General features: G+C 38.4%; 1 protein-coding gene across 3 annotated transcripts in view; it reads right to left on the bottom strand.

Moving 5' to 3' along the window:
* The window catches only part of LOC145982037 (uncharacterized), a 97,283-nt gene that overhangs the window by 38,892 nt on the left and 41,678 nt on the right, over positions 1-16,713 (bottom strand). For all 3 annotated transcript variants that reach the window (XM_083115611.1, XM_083115609.1, XM_083115612.1), the window contains exons 8-9: positions 15,483-15,655; positions 10,310-10,468 (exon numbers count right to left, since the gene is read on the bottom strand). In XM_083115611.1, the coding sequence (XP_082971737.1) occupies positions 10,310-10,468; positions 15,483-15,655 (332 nt within the window). The remainder of the gene's footprint in view (positions 1-10,309; positions 10,469-15,482; positions 15,656-16,713) is intronic.

Raw genomic sequence — 16,713 nt, 5'->3', positions numbered from 1 at the left:
TACAAAATCCACTTGAGCAACACAATGTTAGTGCAAAATGATTTAAAATTACACATTTTTGCACAACTCCCATGATGTTTTGTTTCTTCAAAGTGCAATACGGAAATGTTAGAGGTTTTACTAGTTTTGGTAACTAAATTTAAGATGACACCACTGGTATCATTCAATGTCAGTATCAGCATTGGAAACTATTACAATGGTGCCTTTTACTCACTATCAATTCAAATAAAAATATACAGGGTGTTTCTAAAGGTCGTTTACAACGCTTGGGAGGTGATTCCTCACACGAAAACAAGCAAAAAGTCTAAGTTCCATTTTTACGACTGAGGCTTCGTTTCCGAGATAGGAGCCTCGCAAAAGGTGACAAAGTGAACGTCACACCTGACTTGGACGAATACTATAACAGATAGAGAGGCGGTTCCAAGGGAATCATAAAGGAATCGTATGTGCTCAGTCCGGAAGTCACTATGAAAAGTTCACTGCACGCATGCGCAATGGAGTCCTCAAATGAATTGGGGATTTCCAGCAAGAACAATACATGGAAAGGGTATGTAACGCAGCAAGAAGGACCGTGACAATGAGAAATGCGTTAAAGACAACACATCCCGACCTCAAACATCAAAACATGAGCACCGAACATAAAATCCGAAAAGTTGAGCACGGTTGCATACCCCAGTTACACGCGAGGAATGAACGAATCATGTCATGTGGCATACGAGAGACACATTACTCCACCAGGAGGAGGGAAAGAAAAACACATTATCAGGTGATTGCGACAACGTGTATTTTTACACGCGACAACTACGTAATATCCCCCCCCCCCCCACACAAACACAACAAACAACAAATGCTACAATATCTTACGCACAGACAGTCCGTGTCACTGTACACCAACTGAAGATGTCACTTTCACCACACAAAGGGGGTGGGGAGCAATACCAAGAGTGTTCTCACTGAGATTTGCCGAGGGCAATAATCACAGACGGTTTTCAAAATGTCTGCCATTCACTTCTACGCAGAGATGACAGCGACATTTCAAGGATTGTCGAATACGAGCAAACAAGCCAGATGTATCTGCTACCGTCGCGGCGGCGACGTTGATGCGACAACGAGGTCCTCAGCTGATGTGACAGGTGTGTCGTATACGAGGGTTTTCATTTCTCCCCAGAAGAAAAAATCGAGAGGGTTGAGATCTGGCGACCTCGGTGGCCAAGGCACAGGCTCATCCCTACCAATGAACCTATTGCGAAACACGTCATGCAGGAAATGTCGTACATTACAATCGATATGAGCTGGTGCACCATCGTGTTGGTACCACATTTCTTGCCGCAGTGCCAAAGGTACGGTCTCCAACAGTTCAGGCAGAACGTCACTAAGAAATGCATGATACGTGCGACCATTCAGGCGAACAGGGAGAATGTATGGTCCAATTAAATGATCATGTACTATCCCGCACAACACATTCACTGAAAACCTGTGCTGGTGATGGGCCACAAAAAGTGCATGTGGGTTGTCAAAGTCCCATACATGACTGTTTCTACTATTGAAGACATCAATCCTGGTGAAAATGGCTTCATCTGTCCACAATACATTTGCCCCGAAGTGAGGGTTTGTGTCCAGATGATGCAACAACCATTGGCAAAACTCCATACGAGGGCGAAAGTCACGAGGTAACAGTTCTTGTACTTTCTGCAGTTGAAAAGGGTGCATTCCTTCCTCTGACAACACTCGCCAAACATTCACATGAGACGTGTTTCGTGCCCGAGCAAGCACGCGCGTACTAGTTCCAGGATGTTCTGCGACCGCTGTTAACACATCTTCTGCAAACTGATGTGTGCGTACACTTCGGGGTCTTCCAACTTCTTGCCGCGGTGGTAACACTGATCCTGTTTCACGCAGTCGATTGTCCACTACCTGAAAGAAGGTGTGAGACGGTAAAGGTCTATGTGGAAAGCGTTCTCCATAAAGACACCTTGCCTCGCGGCTATTACCACGTGCCTCCCCATACATGAGATGCATGTCTGCTAGCTGCTGGGTCGTATACGCAGCCATCTGTGTAATAGGGAGCTGGAACTGCAAAGTATTGTTTTTGTTTAACACTGGCACACTGCACAAATTGGCCGTATCACCGTACGAACACCACAGACCAATTGTTGCGATACTTGACTTGTCCACTCCACCACGTCAACTTCTTTCAATACAACATACTAGTACTCTTCAATGCGTATGACAACCTAGAGCGAACTGCTGATCATATCCCAGCACCTGCAACACGACTGGAACGACTGCCGGAGAGAACCAACCCTTCGAGCTCCTCTCGCGGGAACAGCAGTCATGAAGGTCAAACGTAGACTACGAGAGCCAGACTTGCCTGTGCAGCGCTTCCAAAACTGGTCTCTTTTACGTCACAATGATCGCGTGCGAACACTTTTGGTATTGCTCCCCACCCCCTTTGTGTGGTGAAAATGACATCTTCAGTTGGTGTACAGTGACACGGACTGTCTGTGCGTAAGATATTGTAGCATTTGTTGTTTGTTGTGTTTGTGTGGGGGGGGGGGGATATTACGTAGTTGTCGCGTGTAAAAATACACGTTGTCGCAATCACCTGATAATGTGTTTTTCTTTCCCTCCTCCTGGTGGAGTAATGTGTCTCTCGTATGCCACATGACATGATTCGTTCATTCCTCGCGTGTAACTGGGGTATGCAACCGTGCTCAACTTTTCGGATTTTGTGTTCGGTGCTCATGTTTTGATGTTTGAGGTCGGGATGTGTTGTCTTTAACGCATTTCTCATTGTCACGGTCCTTCTTGCTGCGTTACATACCCTTTCCATGTATTGTTCTTGCTGGAAATCCCCAATTCCTTTGAGGACTCCATTGCGCATGCGTGCAGTGAACTTTTCATAGTGACTTCCGGACTGAGCACATACGATTCCTTTATGATTCCCTTGGAACCGCCTCTCTATCTGTGATAGTATTCGTCCCAGTTAGGTGTGACGATCACTTTGTCACCTTTTGCGAGGCTCCTATCTCGGAAACGAAGCCTCAGTCGTAAAAATGGAACTTAGACTTTTTGCTTGTTTTCGTGTGAGGAATCACCTCCCAAGCGTTGTAAACGACCTTTAGAAACACCCTGTATAACGGAAGTCTGTACTACTTCCTTCATCAGGTAATAAAAAAATTAAAAACTTTAGGTGCCAAACATGGTACCGCACTGTTAAATCGTAAGTTGAGGATTCAGGTTCAGGATAAAAAAGGTAAAAAACTTACGGTGACAGCTTAAAAACTCCGATGGAAGTCTTCGCTGGTTAAAAATTTCCCGTGTTTAAAATAAAAACCACAACTAAAACAAATAAAAATCGTAGACCCATTACAGTCCCCTAGTGACTTCCGTCAATGTTGGGTAGAACACATGGACTGTGAGCGCTCCTATCCTGCGTGGAAGGTGAAATTTCCCCTCCAGCGTTCCCCTCTTACGATCGTATATGTCACCATTCCAAGGTGAACTCCCTCTCTTCTTCGACGACCTTCACAACCTCGGGAGTGACATGAAAACCCATTTTAGTGTCGGTATTTACAGCTTTATCCCACTTTTTAAGAAAACCGATCCACCCTTCCTCCAGATTACCATCATCTCTGTTAAGCTTATTCCTTTTTCCTGTGCATATAAATGCAGCTTCATAAACGTTCCTGTTTAATTTATTCTCCTCTTTCCTAATTACTTCCCTTTTTATAATCCTATGTCCGCTCATTATGATATGTTCGGATAGGCCTGTTTTAGGTGCCCCTTCCATAATATCTTTATCATGTTCGTCTCATCTAGTGCGCATGTTTTTCCCCTTCTGCCCTACATATTCATTCCGGCATTCACATTCAATCCAGTATACCCCTTTTTGTTCTTCCGGGTTATCCTTGTCCCCCTCTTTTTTTTTTTGTACCCAGTAAAATTATTTTCAATATTTCTAGGAGCCTTCATCCTGTATTTTACGCCGTATTTTCTCATTGGTTTTGCAATCTTTTCGGAAACCCCCTGATGAAGGAAGTAGTACAGACTTCCAAAACGTCGTTCTGAACCATTCCTACTCACTCACGTAAGTTATTTACATATTTTTATTTGGATCAGCATTGGGACAGGCTTACTGAAATGTTTTAAAAAATTACTTCATTTCACATATAACCTTCAAAAACTATTCACAGCCTTAAGTTAATTATGGTTTGCATGCTTTATAACCTTTAGTTAATTACAAATTAAATAGAGGAAATTAAGTTTACTCTGTCAAAAATAAATATTGTCAGCAACACAGGAGGAAGGGTACTTATTTTAAACTAATTTAGCTTACGCATGCAGTGTTGGATTATCTACATTCTCAACAAATAAAAGGATTCCTTCAGCTGCAAAAACTCATACACAAAATCAGCTTAAAATATACAGTTCTAAAAAACTGGCAACAAAAAAATATATAATGTATGTACATATCAACAGTAATATCTATGGCAAGCAAAATATTCACTACTCAACTTTCCAGTGTGAACTAATAAAATCACTATATTCCTTGTTCCTGTTTTTATATTTTGTGAGAAATAATAGTAATTAATATTTACCTGGGTACATATTCAACAAACAAGCAAAATTTTTGAATTTCTATTACTATTTTGGTCATTGCATTCTATTTTGTTTTTCTGTTTTTCTTCTCATGTTAATTTAAATTACGAGGATGAATGATGAACCGTTGAAATCGTGATTGGACAAGCACAACGATAATTTATAAAGGGTCTCCCAAAAGAAACGCAGGATTTAATTTAATAAAAAAAAAACATGTTATATATTTATTAGTTGGCAAAGTTATTACATTAATTGAAAGGGTAAATATTGCCATTAAATGTGGAAGAGGATATGTAACAAATGTCCTCCACGATGCATTTGACACACTCAAATTCTTATGATAAAATTCTGAATCACTTTTTTGCATAACTGCGGCGGCTCAATGCCGTCAACAACTCTTTCAATTTCTGCTTTCAATTTAGGAATCGTTCTTATTGTCACAGCATAAACTTTGGACTTAATGAATCACCAGAGGAAATAAATCGCACGATGTGAGGTCGTCAAGTTGATTCATTTGGGGCACTTCTCCTACCGAAAATAACAGGTAATTTGTCCACAGTCGCCCTACGTGTAATGAATTTTAATGGTCGTCACTAGCTCCTCAATAGTGTAGCGCTACATATTGACTTACCACAACGTTTTTACTATAACATATGACCTCGCAGAATGCTGCCAACCCTGTGGGAAAAAAATGGCGCAAAATTTAAATCCTGAGTTAATTTTGGGACACCCGCTATATCCATGTTTGACCAGGGCTTGAATCTTGGACATCTGGCTTTGTAATACATTATGCTGATCCCTTCTACCACAGAGACCAGTAAAATTAAGAATGTTATTCTGAATTATGCAAAATGATCACCTCTGAGTAGAACAAACAAATATTAAAAAATGCCTATTTTCTAGTATACATGCTGACAATAAAAATGTAAATGTATTAATAACATATTAATTAATTAGTCAGTGCTTTCACTATCAATACTTCAAGCCCCCTGAAGTTTGTGAAATGTTGGAAACAGTAGCCTTCATGTTTTCACTATTTTAGTACTGAAATCAATAAACTGTCAATTTTGTGTAAAATTCTTTCGGTAGATGATGTTCCTAAGGTTCCATAAAGATCGCCAATGTATCTGCCATTATAACTTATTGGGAAGTTACAATTGTGGCTCAATGGGATCTTGGCTCTACCAACTGAGTTTTCATGCTTTATTGAGTGATTATTAAAAATTATAATGGTTGCACTAGCAACCAGTGGGGCTATTTGCACCCTTCCACCAAATATAGAGCGACAAAAAGTCACTTTGCAAAGCAAAAACACAACTAAAATTAGTGAATTAAAAGAACAAACACAAATGCTATCCTTATTAAGAACAAGGTAAAACACATGTAATAATTAAAATTACTATTGCACATGTAAAAGCTGGGGGTGTGATGGATAATAGTGAGCCAGGTGCCATAAACTCCTTTGTCTATTGCAGTGCCTTTGGTGTACCATGTTGACTTTTGGATGTCCTTATGCCCCAAGAAAAAATGAAGCCCATACAAGAACTCAGAATATTAAAATCGTAGGACACTTATATGAACAATGACATGCAGGGTGGGATAAGAGTTGTGCATAACTGAGCTCCCAAGGCCAATTTTCATTGGCTCAATTTATATTGTTTATAAAGGTAAAAAAAAAGGTAAAGTGCTCCCCTGTGCTTTGCACCATGCCATGAAGGTGTATAGGGAGTGTAGAGTTAGGGGCAGCACACTTTCTTGATCATGGCCGAAGGTAGAGGTGATGTGATCAGCACCATGCCCCTGGTCACCTTTACCCCCCAGTTTCCTCCAGGTACCCACTTTATACAATGCTTCAACAGGTGGAAAAAATCAAGGTTCTCCACCACCAGGGATCGAACCCGGGTCTCTCGCATGGCAGTCAGACACCCTAACGACTGAGCTACCACGGCTTCATTGTCATTTATATTGTTTATGTGAAAATATATATATCTGGCACATTTGCAACACAAGTGCATGAATTTCAATACCTGGGATAATGATTAGGGCTGAGCCAATACCATTTTCAACTGATACAGAGACCGAAGCTTGAAAGTTGTATAAAATATTTATTAATATTAGTGGGTGAGTATTTGACTCCAATTATACGAATCAATTTAGCAGTTTTGATTCAAAATAATCAATAATTACATAAGAATACTAAAACACCTGTTATGAATCACGAAGTACAGTTTGTCACACAACATTGGTGCAAAATATAAGGAAACTTCAATTTCTGCATAACTTTCAGGATAATGACTCCATGGAGGTGCCATGGTGCATTTTGCAGACCCTGAGATAGACCAAAACGTCACAGAAGTATTGGCCAGTATTGGTAAATAAAATCCAACAGATACATTCCAATACTGATACGAATACATCGGCATTGGTATCATCTCAGCCCTAATAATGATATAAATTGAATTATTGGTAAAATGGCTGCCATGCTTTAAATGGTCTCTCAAGGAGAGGCTACAGGTTGGAAAATTGAGTTTGAGATGGGTCTTCATGCAGTGGTAGGGTACTCTATAGGTACTGTTATGCCAAGGGTATTAGCATGCAATAGTCAGCCATGTCCAAGAAAAAACACTTCAAGATATTGTCAGACTGGCAAGTGGCCCGGTAGTGAAGTATCAATTTTACATTCTGTTTGATTGTTCTACTTCCTTTTTATTAAGTTGAGCAACTATTGATTGCATATTGTATATTGCAAAAATTTGTCTTTTATTTCCTGTGCGAATTGTAGAGAAATATTTTTTCCATGCTTCTGCGATAATTACAACTCTGGATAATGTACAAAAAAAATGTAAGAAAAAAGCATTGATTGTGAATAGTATTTTTGAGTTTTGTTTCTTGATATTATGTGATACCTTTCGCTTCACATAATATTTTGTTGAATATAACACATGGATAATTTAATATGCACATGTTTGTAAAATGATGAGAAAATTGAAAAAGTATCGTGCAAAAGTCATTTTCATAAATAAAGTTGAAAATACATTAAAAAGGAGCCTTTATCACCAAACAATTAAATAAATTATATTTAATCTTTATTTCAATAAATTATTAAACAACAATAATAACTCTTGGTGATAACCTCTGAGGGCCTACCTACCGACTGTTGGCCTCAATCCCACATGCCTCAGCAGAGGTGGGGGATCATCCAAATAGTCACGGTGTGACGTGTGCTCAGTAACATGAACCCCAATTGTTGTTGTTGTAGGTTTTCATGATCAGGTTACTTTACTCATTTGTAGCTCCCCAATTTCCTCACGATGGTGGGTTGCCACCGGTCCCAAACAAAGGCCGAAATATCAGGAGCAATGTTATTACCAGTGTTCGAAAAATCTTCTTCAGAGCTAGGCGCCAGCTCTGAATATCAGGCGCCAGGAAACCACCTACTAGCAATTGTGCATACTGTGGTGTTTCAAAAGTTGTGCAACCCAAACTTTGAAAATGTATATCTTGAAAAGCGTAAGAGATATTTACACCGGGTTTTCTGCATTATAAAGCCTCATCCATTGAGATATATTTCAATGGTAAAAATTATCAATTTACGCCACACAGAAAATTAGATAAATTAATAACTGGCAAAAGGCAGTGTTAAAATTTTTCCAGAAATGTATTTTTGAGTGAGAAAAATATGTAAGAAATTATCAAAGGGTTATAATTAGATGTCGGATGCCATGTCAATCTGTCATCGTAAATGGCAACACTAGCAGGTCGAAATTTTGTCAAGAGACGCCGCAACATGTGCTTAAATATTGGCCATAGTCCATGACACGGGTTAGGTGGCAGAACAGCCTCAGGCTGAACCTCGGCCACGGAAGGTAAAGTTTAAAGCCCAGAATTTGCATCATTAAAGAGTAAATGCTCTTGTCTTAGTATATTTCCGAACCTTTGTGGAACACTGGGAGGGTCTCGTGGACCCCCTGAGAGCCCTGGGGGTCCACAGACCACAGTTGAAGAACCACAGCTATAGACTATGGATATATGAAAATAGATAGTGAACTGATTCCTTGAATCACAATTGCAACCCTTCCCTTTCAGTTTACAGCAGGGGCAAGCAAACTTTGCTTGAGCAATTACTCGCTGGTTACATTAAATTTTATTTACCCCACAGTTAATGCCTCAGAATAAAATAAGCATTAAAGCGAGCCACAAAAGAGGCAACGGTGGGCCCAATACGACCCACGACCCAATTGTGCACCACTGGCATACAGAATATGTGCTAAACCCACATTTTCATTTGTGTCTACCTATCCCTTGGGTACGAACTGAAAGCAGCTGATTTCTGCATCGGTACCCCCAAAATGGCCAAGATCCGGAATCAGAACATGCTACTTTTGGGGCACACTGTACCATAAACTGCCTCCCCCCCCCAGTATCAAGTCCGACAAAAATGATTTATCTTATCTAAGAAGCCAGATAACCTTGCATAACAGGTAAATTTCTCCCATAAAGCATAAATTAGCTATATTATTGTAAATTTTCTACATATTATATATTTTTCAAATTTCTAGAATTATTATTGATTTTAACGAAAAAATGATAAGAATAACAATATAAGGTGTTAGAGCATTCAAACAAAAAAAGAAAATTTATGAAATAGCCGAGAAAGAAGTTTTAAAATATATGAATTCAGTTATTTTGAATCAAATATGGAAGATATGCGATCAAAAAGGGAACCATGTGACCAATTTTTTCTGCATACTAGGACCTACTAGGACCAACTATTACAAGTCTGCGAAGTCAAACTGAGGGTACATTTCAGTGCACAGGAAACTCCGTGACTAGGTTGGGGAAGTCAAATATGTAATTATCTCTCAAGTCTTGCATAGGGTAGAGAAAATCAGCATATCACATTTATTACCTTGGAAGAATCAGCTACTCCAGCTTGTCTTCCTGACTCCTCCATGTCTGGTCGGGAACAAAACAATAACTTGAAGCCCTATCCTCACCTAAGCAGTCTCATGGGGAGGTGGGTAATAAAAAGAAAGAGCCATGGTCTTGTTTGCACGTATGAATGGCAATGGAGTTTGAGGTTCAATAGTGATATATTTGTTTTGTCAAACTAACTTTTTAAAATTGAACATTTAATACAGAAGGACACTTGTAAAAAGCTACATTCAAGAAAGGATAAAACAATCTTGTAGCCTTTTCTTTCATGACATGAAAGTGAAATTGCATATGTTTACCTGGCAGGCAAACCATCTGGATTCACAACTTTTCAACTTCACTAACAATCTATGCCTTCTTGAAACGGAAATTTTATTGCCAATTGATTAAACTGGCAAGGACTGCTTAGTTTCAGTATATTAAAATCCTCTAGGAAATAAACAAAATTTATGTTCACTGTACTCTGTACTATCTTACATTCAACTAACAATGAATATGCACATTCACATGTATCTTCAAAATATATTTCACATTTAATGTTTCACTAGATCTAGCATTCTTTTTCTGTTTCAACCAATAACATTAGATCAGAAAATCACTTCTTTGTGCAAGATTCTACTTAAGAATAGTACAAAAAGTCCTTGTAGAGACTCTACAATTGGAAATGAAACAAATACATATACAACAGTACAATAAAAACCCCTCCGTGAAAGTCCACCAATTAAATACATGCAAAATGCACACAGCAAGAACATAATTTGCAGCTTCCTACCTCGTTTTTGCATGATGTAGACTCTCCATTATTTCTTGCTTTACTTTGTGGTGCCTGTTCAGAACTATTTGGTTCAAAAGCATGGGGTGCAGCAATCAACTCAAATGCATATATGCAACGATTGGTATCATTCACATATCGCAGTAACGAGTTGTCATCCTGAAAATAAAGTGTCAAAATGAAGAAAAAGGAAACTTCTTGTGAATTCTTGCAAGTGCACAGTACTTTAACAGAGGTTAAGTACTTTAATTATAGTTTTGGATCGTAATCATACATCGAGTTTACATTTTTCAAGGGGTCAAGGTGGAAAAAAAAATTAAAACATTGGAAAATGTAAAATATGGGAAAATTTTACATTTTGCAACCATGAAGAACGAATATATATACTGCAGGAACATAAACCTGGGATTCCACTGCATGTATAATATCGAATACCATAACCAATATGATAATTAATGACAAACATTGTATGAAGATAATAAATGAATCATTCACTCCTTTAATAAATGCGTGTAAACATGTAGATGTGACAGCTTTTCAAATGTATTTTAAAATTTACAAAATCATATACACAAATTTTGCCATCACACACAGAAAAACAATAAAAAGGCAGAAATGCACACTAAATTACAGGCTATTATGGAAAGATCATATTAGTTCATATTACCACTAAAATGGTATGCCCATATAGGCCACTACTGATGATGCATTATCCAGCAGCCTATGGGGAAATGTTTATATTGTAGGGACTGTTAATATGCGAGGCTGAATTGAGTTGGTTTGAGTTGTTGTTTTAAGTCCACTTTATGCACAGTAAGGCTAATAGGGACTGGACCTACATTTTAAAGTGGGTTCCGAACCACTTGTGTCTCCACCGGGTATCGAACACGGGACCCCTTGATTACAAGGCAATGACGCTAGTATTGCACCATGGGGGAATGCATCACTTTTCTGCCACTTTTGGCTAATCGCGATGATGATTATGAGTGATGATACGATGAACCTCAAAATAATATCTATGCCCAGGCTGGGATTCGAACTCGGGACCCCTGGTGTTGTAGCATGCTGTGCTAACCACTCCGCCACAGAGGTTGGCAATAATTAAATAAAGACCACCAGTTGGGCAGGCCATGTGGCACACATGGGAGATTAAGTTTACAAGATCCTTGTTTGGGAAACCTGATGATAAGACCTGTGGGAAGGTTGAGATGAACATGAGTGACAAATATGAACCTGAAGTAAATCGGTTCAGAATGATCAGAGTGGATTGATCTTGTCCAGGATAGGCTTGATTTGATTTCATTTTTATTATTCAGCATCACTTTTGTCTAATTGCAACACTGAGGATGAGTGATGATATGATGAAGGGGCCATAGACTTAAACCCGGGACCCCTGGCATTGTAGCATGATGTGCTAACCACTCTACCATGGCATTGTCTAGGACAGAGACAGATGAAAGCCTTATAGGTGGAGGTAGGCCCAACACATTCTCGATTATCGACCATATGGAAGCGATGTAATTCGCATCAGCTGCCTTTACCACCTTTCTCTCCCCAAAGGTACCCATTGATTAAGGCTGCGTGCGCCACATGGATGCTCTACGCAGGGACATTGTCAGGAAAAGTCCCATCTGAGATCATATTCGTCATGGGATTTGAACCTGGGTCTCCCATGTGGCAGTCAGAAATCCTACCAACTAGGATTACAATACATTTTTTGCTTATTTAATTTTCGTGCTAAAACACCCATTTTAATTCTGTGAAGCAAAAAAGGAAAAGGTCATAAGTAGAGAACAGATTTTAAAGGGAATTCCTTTTTTAATTTTTCAACAGGGTCATGAAATAAATAACGATAATGTTGATAATTTTAAAAAATTTCCTTTCTGGCCCCTTCATCGACTAGTTTTTCAGCCTACATTCCCTTTTTTTAAAAATATCTTCCTTGGTCCCTTTATTGACAAGAATATCAAATATTTTGTACAACTATATTTTCACTGAACAAAACATTCAACAATTGTCTATTTGGTGCAGCTTAGAGGGAAGAAAGAACAAGTGACATGAGTACTGGGAGTATGTTGCAGCAATTGTTGCAACAATGCAATCTGGGCTTAAGCAGTAACAAAAAAATTGTAAGCTACATGCCTGTTGAGTTGCAAGTGTACTTATCTGCTAGAATAGTTTTAACGTTACTGTGTGACAGTATTGAATGTCAATGAAATGAACAAGCCAGGTACAAGTAGCAGCAAGCTATGGAATGTGGTAAGCTGTTGCAAGGAAGATTTCATCGAAACAGTTGCTAAGATTATTCGCTGTACCGGGTGTATAAGCTTAAATCTGCTGTTTTGTAGTCAGAAAAACACATGGTTTGTTCATAGAAAGCAACAAGAAATTTATTCAAAGTACTTGCCCTCGCGAGCTACACATTTTGCCCACCTCTCGGGCAATTTGTGGATACCACGCCAAAAAAAGTCCTTCTCTTTCGAGGCAAACCACTCAAGCCATTTTTGGACGTCTGCATACGAATCGAAGTGCTGTTCAGCGAGGGCGTGGCCCATTGATGAAAACAGATGGTAGTCGGAAGGGGCCAGGTCTGGTGAATAGGCAGGATGGGGTAGCACCTCCCAGTTGCGTGTCTCCAAGTAGTTTTGGACCAGTCTTGACGTGTGCGATGGGGCGTTGTCATGGAGGAAAATCAGCTTGTCATGTCTTCGTTGATAATCCGGCCTTTTGTCACACAGAGCACGGTGCAATTTGATCAGTTGTTGGTGGTAGCGGTGGGCAGTGACAGTTTCACCAGGTTTCAACAGCTCAAAGTAGACGATACCCTGTTGATCCCACCAAACACACAGCATCGTCTTCCGGCCGAAGCGATTTGGTCTCGAGGAAGATATTGATGGTTGGCCGGGATCAACCCACGATTTCTTGCGTTTAGGATTCTCGAAATATATCCACTTTTCATCGCCAGTCACAATCCGATGCAGGAAAGACTTTCTTTTTTGTCTGTCAAGCAAGATTTCGCATGTGTTTTGGCATCTCTCCAGCTGCCGATCAGTCAATTCATGCGGCACCCATTTTCCGATCTTTTGAAGTTTTCCCATGGCACGTAGACGCATGGAAGTGACTGCTTGAGTAACACCCAATTGCTCGGCAAGCATCTTTTGCATTTGGGTATCGTCCTCGTCCAAAAGAGCCTGCAATTGATGGTCCTCACCCTTCCTGGGCCAATTTTCACGCTTCTTGTCGATCAGGTCAAAATTGCAGTCTTTGAACCGACGAAACCAATCCCTGCACGTTGTTTCCGATACAGCACCATAGGCATCCACAAGCATTCAATGCGATTCGGCAGCCAATTTCTTCAAATGGAACCAGAAAAGCAGAGCTTCCCCCATATGGTCTTTTTCTGGCACAAAAATAGACATGCTTACCACAGGAACACTGTCTGTTGTTGTCTGCACGTGCTGACGATGTGCACTGATTCGTGTTGGCAGATGTCCAACTCATACAAACACGAGGTATGGCGTGCCCATGGTAGCTTCAGATACTCACTAACGCCATCTATGAGCAAACAGCAGATTTAAGCTTATACACATGGTACTTAAAAAAAAAATGGACAATACTTTATTTTTGCACTCCACTAAACATATCATTTTAAATGCAAGCACAATACATACCATTCATATACAAAAAGGGATACATTAAATTTCTTGCATCTTTTAAATACTTCACACACAATTTAATGTATCCATTTTTATATATGACTGGTATTATGCTTTCATTTTAAAAAAAAACTCTAGTTCCCATTCATTTCCTTTTTTTGGCAATAATTTTCCCCTTTTTTGTCCTTTTTAGAGTATTTTTTTTCCCTTTAAAATCCCGTCTCTAGTCAAAAGTATCGACCCAGTATCATGAAGACATTTGAGGATCAACAGTAGCGGAGTTGTCTTTGAAGCCAGAAAATGGCAGAAATGAGAGACTGTGTGTGGTTTTGGTACGTATTGGTTCTCTAAGGGCTGTTGTACATCGCAGTTTATTTCAGTAGAAGTATTTTGCACTAACTTTGTACCAGAAACACCAATAATGTAAGTGTAAAAATATTTATATTATGTATCATTAATATGTATGGATGTTTCAACAATATACGATGTCTTACACCTTTTGTTGGAAAATACATTTTGTTCATTACTTTTAAGTATAGAAAATACATTCCAAAAATCATAAATAATGACTAGGGCTCGGAAGTTGAGGAAAAATCCTCTTTTTTTTCCTAGTGTCCGAAGACGAGGCCCATATATGTTAATTTTGGGTCACTGTAGGCCAGAAAATAGTGGGTTTTATTTGTCTTTTTTTGCCTTTTTCGGCATTTTTTGGCTTATTGGTCCTTTTTTAGCCTTTTTTTTGCAACTTCACCTTCTTTCGACTATGTTTTTACTGCCCATTCTCAATTCGAATAATCATCAGTTCATCACCTCTTAAACATCCTTTCTGTAGTAAAGAAATAAGAAAAAATAAATAAATAACTATATTTTTGGATGCCTGAAGCAGGTACAGTACAAGGTCCTTTAACCATAACTTGTCTGGAAGGTCGCGCTGTAAGTGGCAACTTCCTCTTGTTTTGAAGCTTTCAGTTTTTCGCACTGTGTGTTCCATACCACCAGAATTTTGTAGTTTTTTTATTCATTAAATACGTAATTAAAACTGGTTATTAATTAATTTGGATCACGTTTATATGTCCTTTTTTATATTTTTAGGTCTTTTTTTGGCTATTTAAAGGTCTTCAACTTCTGACCCCTAATAATGACATTTCACGACCTTCTCATTCATACATTTACATTCAATAGAATTATAAAACACACAACCATACGTAATTTGTAAAATGTGTTACTTATACTTAAAACAATATATTCATGTGTGTGTCCAAAAATGCTACGTTAATTTAAAATATAAAAGAAAGAATACATAAACAATAATCCATTGCTCACATTCGAAGTTAGAAAATTATTAAAACTTGCCACTTTCTTATTTCTAACTGTTATGATATCAGAAATTACAAATTATAAGTGTGCACATAACCTTGCCAGAAATTCTCTACAATTCAATTCTACAGATAATACAAATATACATGAAAATGTACGCCAATATTGCAATTAAATAATTTTACAAAAAGTATCTTTACCAATATTCTTGCAATGTGGTTATCCAAAACCTCTGCCAAAGCAATCTCCATGGTCCCATCATTGTTTATTAAAGTATAGAGTTCTTCTTTTATTTTCCTAACTTTGTCCTGCTTATTCAATGTAATTAGATATTTCACAGGTTGGTTTGAACTGGCAGGTACAAAAGTTACACCTGAAAATTTTACAATTGCAATTTACTTTACGAAAGAATACATTGCTAAAAGATTCTAAACACAACTATAACAGTATATCCTTGCCTTTAGTAACTGGTGGCATGATTTACAGACTGCAATTGTTACGAATTATTATTTTATATGAAAAAATATAAGAATCTGAACTTTATAGCACAAATTTAAAGGGAATATCAAGCATGTTCATGTTCTTCTATTCACTTAACCATAATTCATATTAATGTTGAGATAGTGGAAGTCAAAATGTTTCCCAAAGAAAAAGCTAAAAGCACACAGCATAGATGAAAATAAAACTTTTAATATTAAATCAGTTTTTCATAGACCTGATCTGGAAATAGGTGAAATACTTGCCACAAAAAAAGTCTCTGTCTACACAGTCATTAGATGCATTTCATAAAGGCAAGGCATTATTTGTATTTTTCTATGTGGACGGTACAGTATATGGTATGCATTTAAAAAAAATTCAACCTTGCAGTTACAAACATTTTTTTCTTCTTGTTTGTATTTAGGATTGGCTGCATTAGTAAATGCCACCTCTGATATTTTGCCTATTCACAATTATATCAGTTTCAAAATAGCTTCTGGTAAGTTATTTCCTTTGGACAGGAAAGTTTTCATTTTTTAAAAATCAAATTATTGTCTCATCTCTGATGAAGATTGCATTCAACATTTAACTGTGTAGTTCTTAAAAGTACACTATACGTCCTGCATTCTGAACTGGTAAATGCAAATAAACAAATCAACCATTGGTTCAATTGTGTTCTGCTGTCATCCTTTACTTACATATCTCACAAGTGCAAAACATAGCTTGGGGTGCCAAACAAATGGCAAAACACACTGCATGTTACCAAACCTGGTGAAAGCATATACAGAGATTGTTCGCTTTATATCCGACCATTTTCGATTTGGTGCTGCCACCTGCCGTATCATGCTGGAACTATGGGTCTGCTGGTGGGAGCAGTGTTGTGTCTGACCTTGTAGGTGCGTGAGTGTTGGTAGTGAATTTTATCAAATGGCGCCGAAAATCAACCAGTATTGG

The sequence above is a fragment of the Lepisma saccharinum genome, chromosome 30 (genome assembly GCF_977018435.1).
Source record: "Lepisma saccharinum chromosome 30, izLepSacc3.1, whole genome shotgun sequence".
NCBI lineage: Eukaryota > Metazoa > Arthropoda > Insecta > Zygentoma > Lepismatidae > Lepisma > Lepisma saccharinum.
Note: the sequence above shows the minus strand (reverse complement) of the source record. Positions and strands in the feature narration are given on the sequence as shown.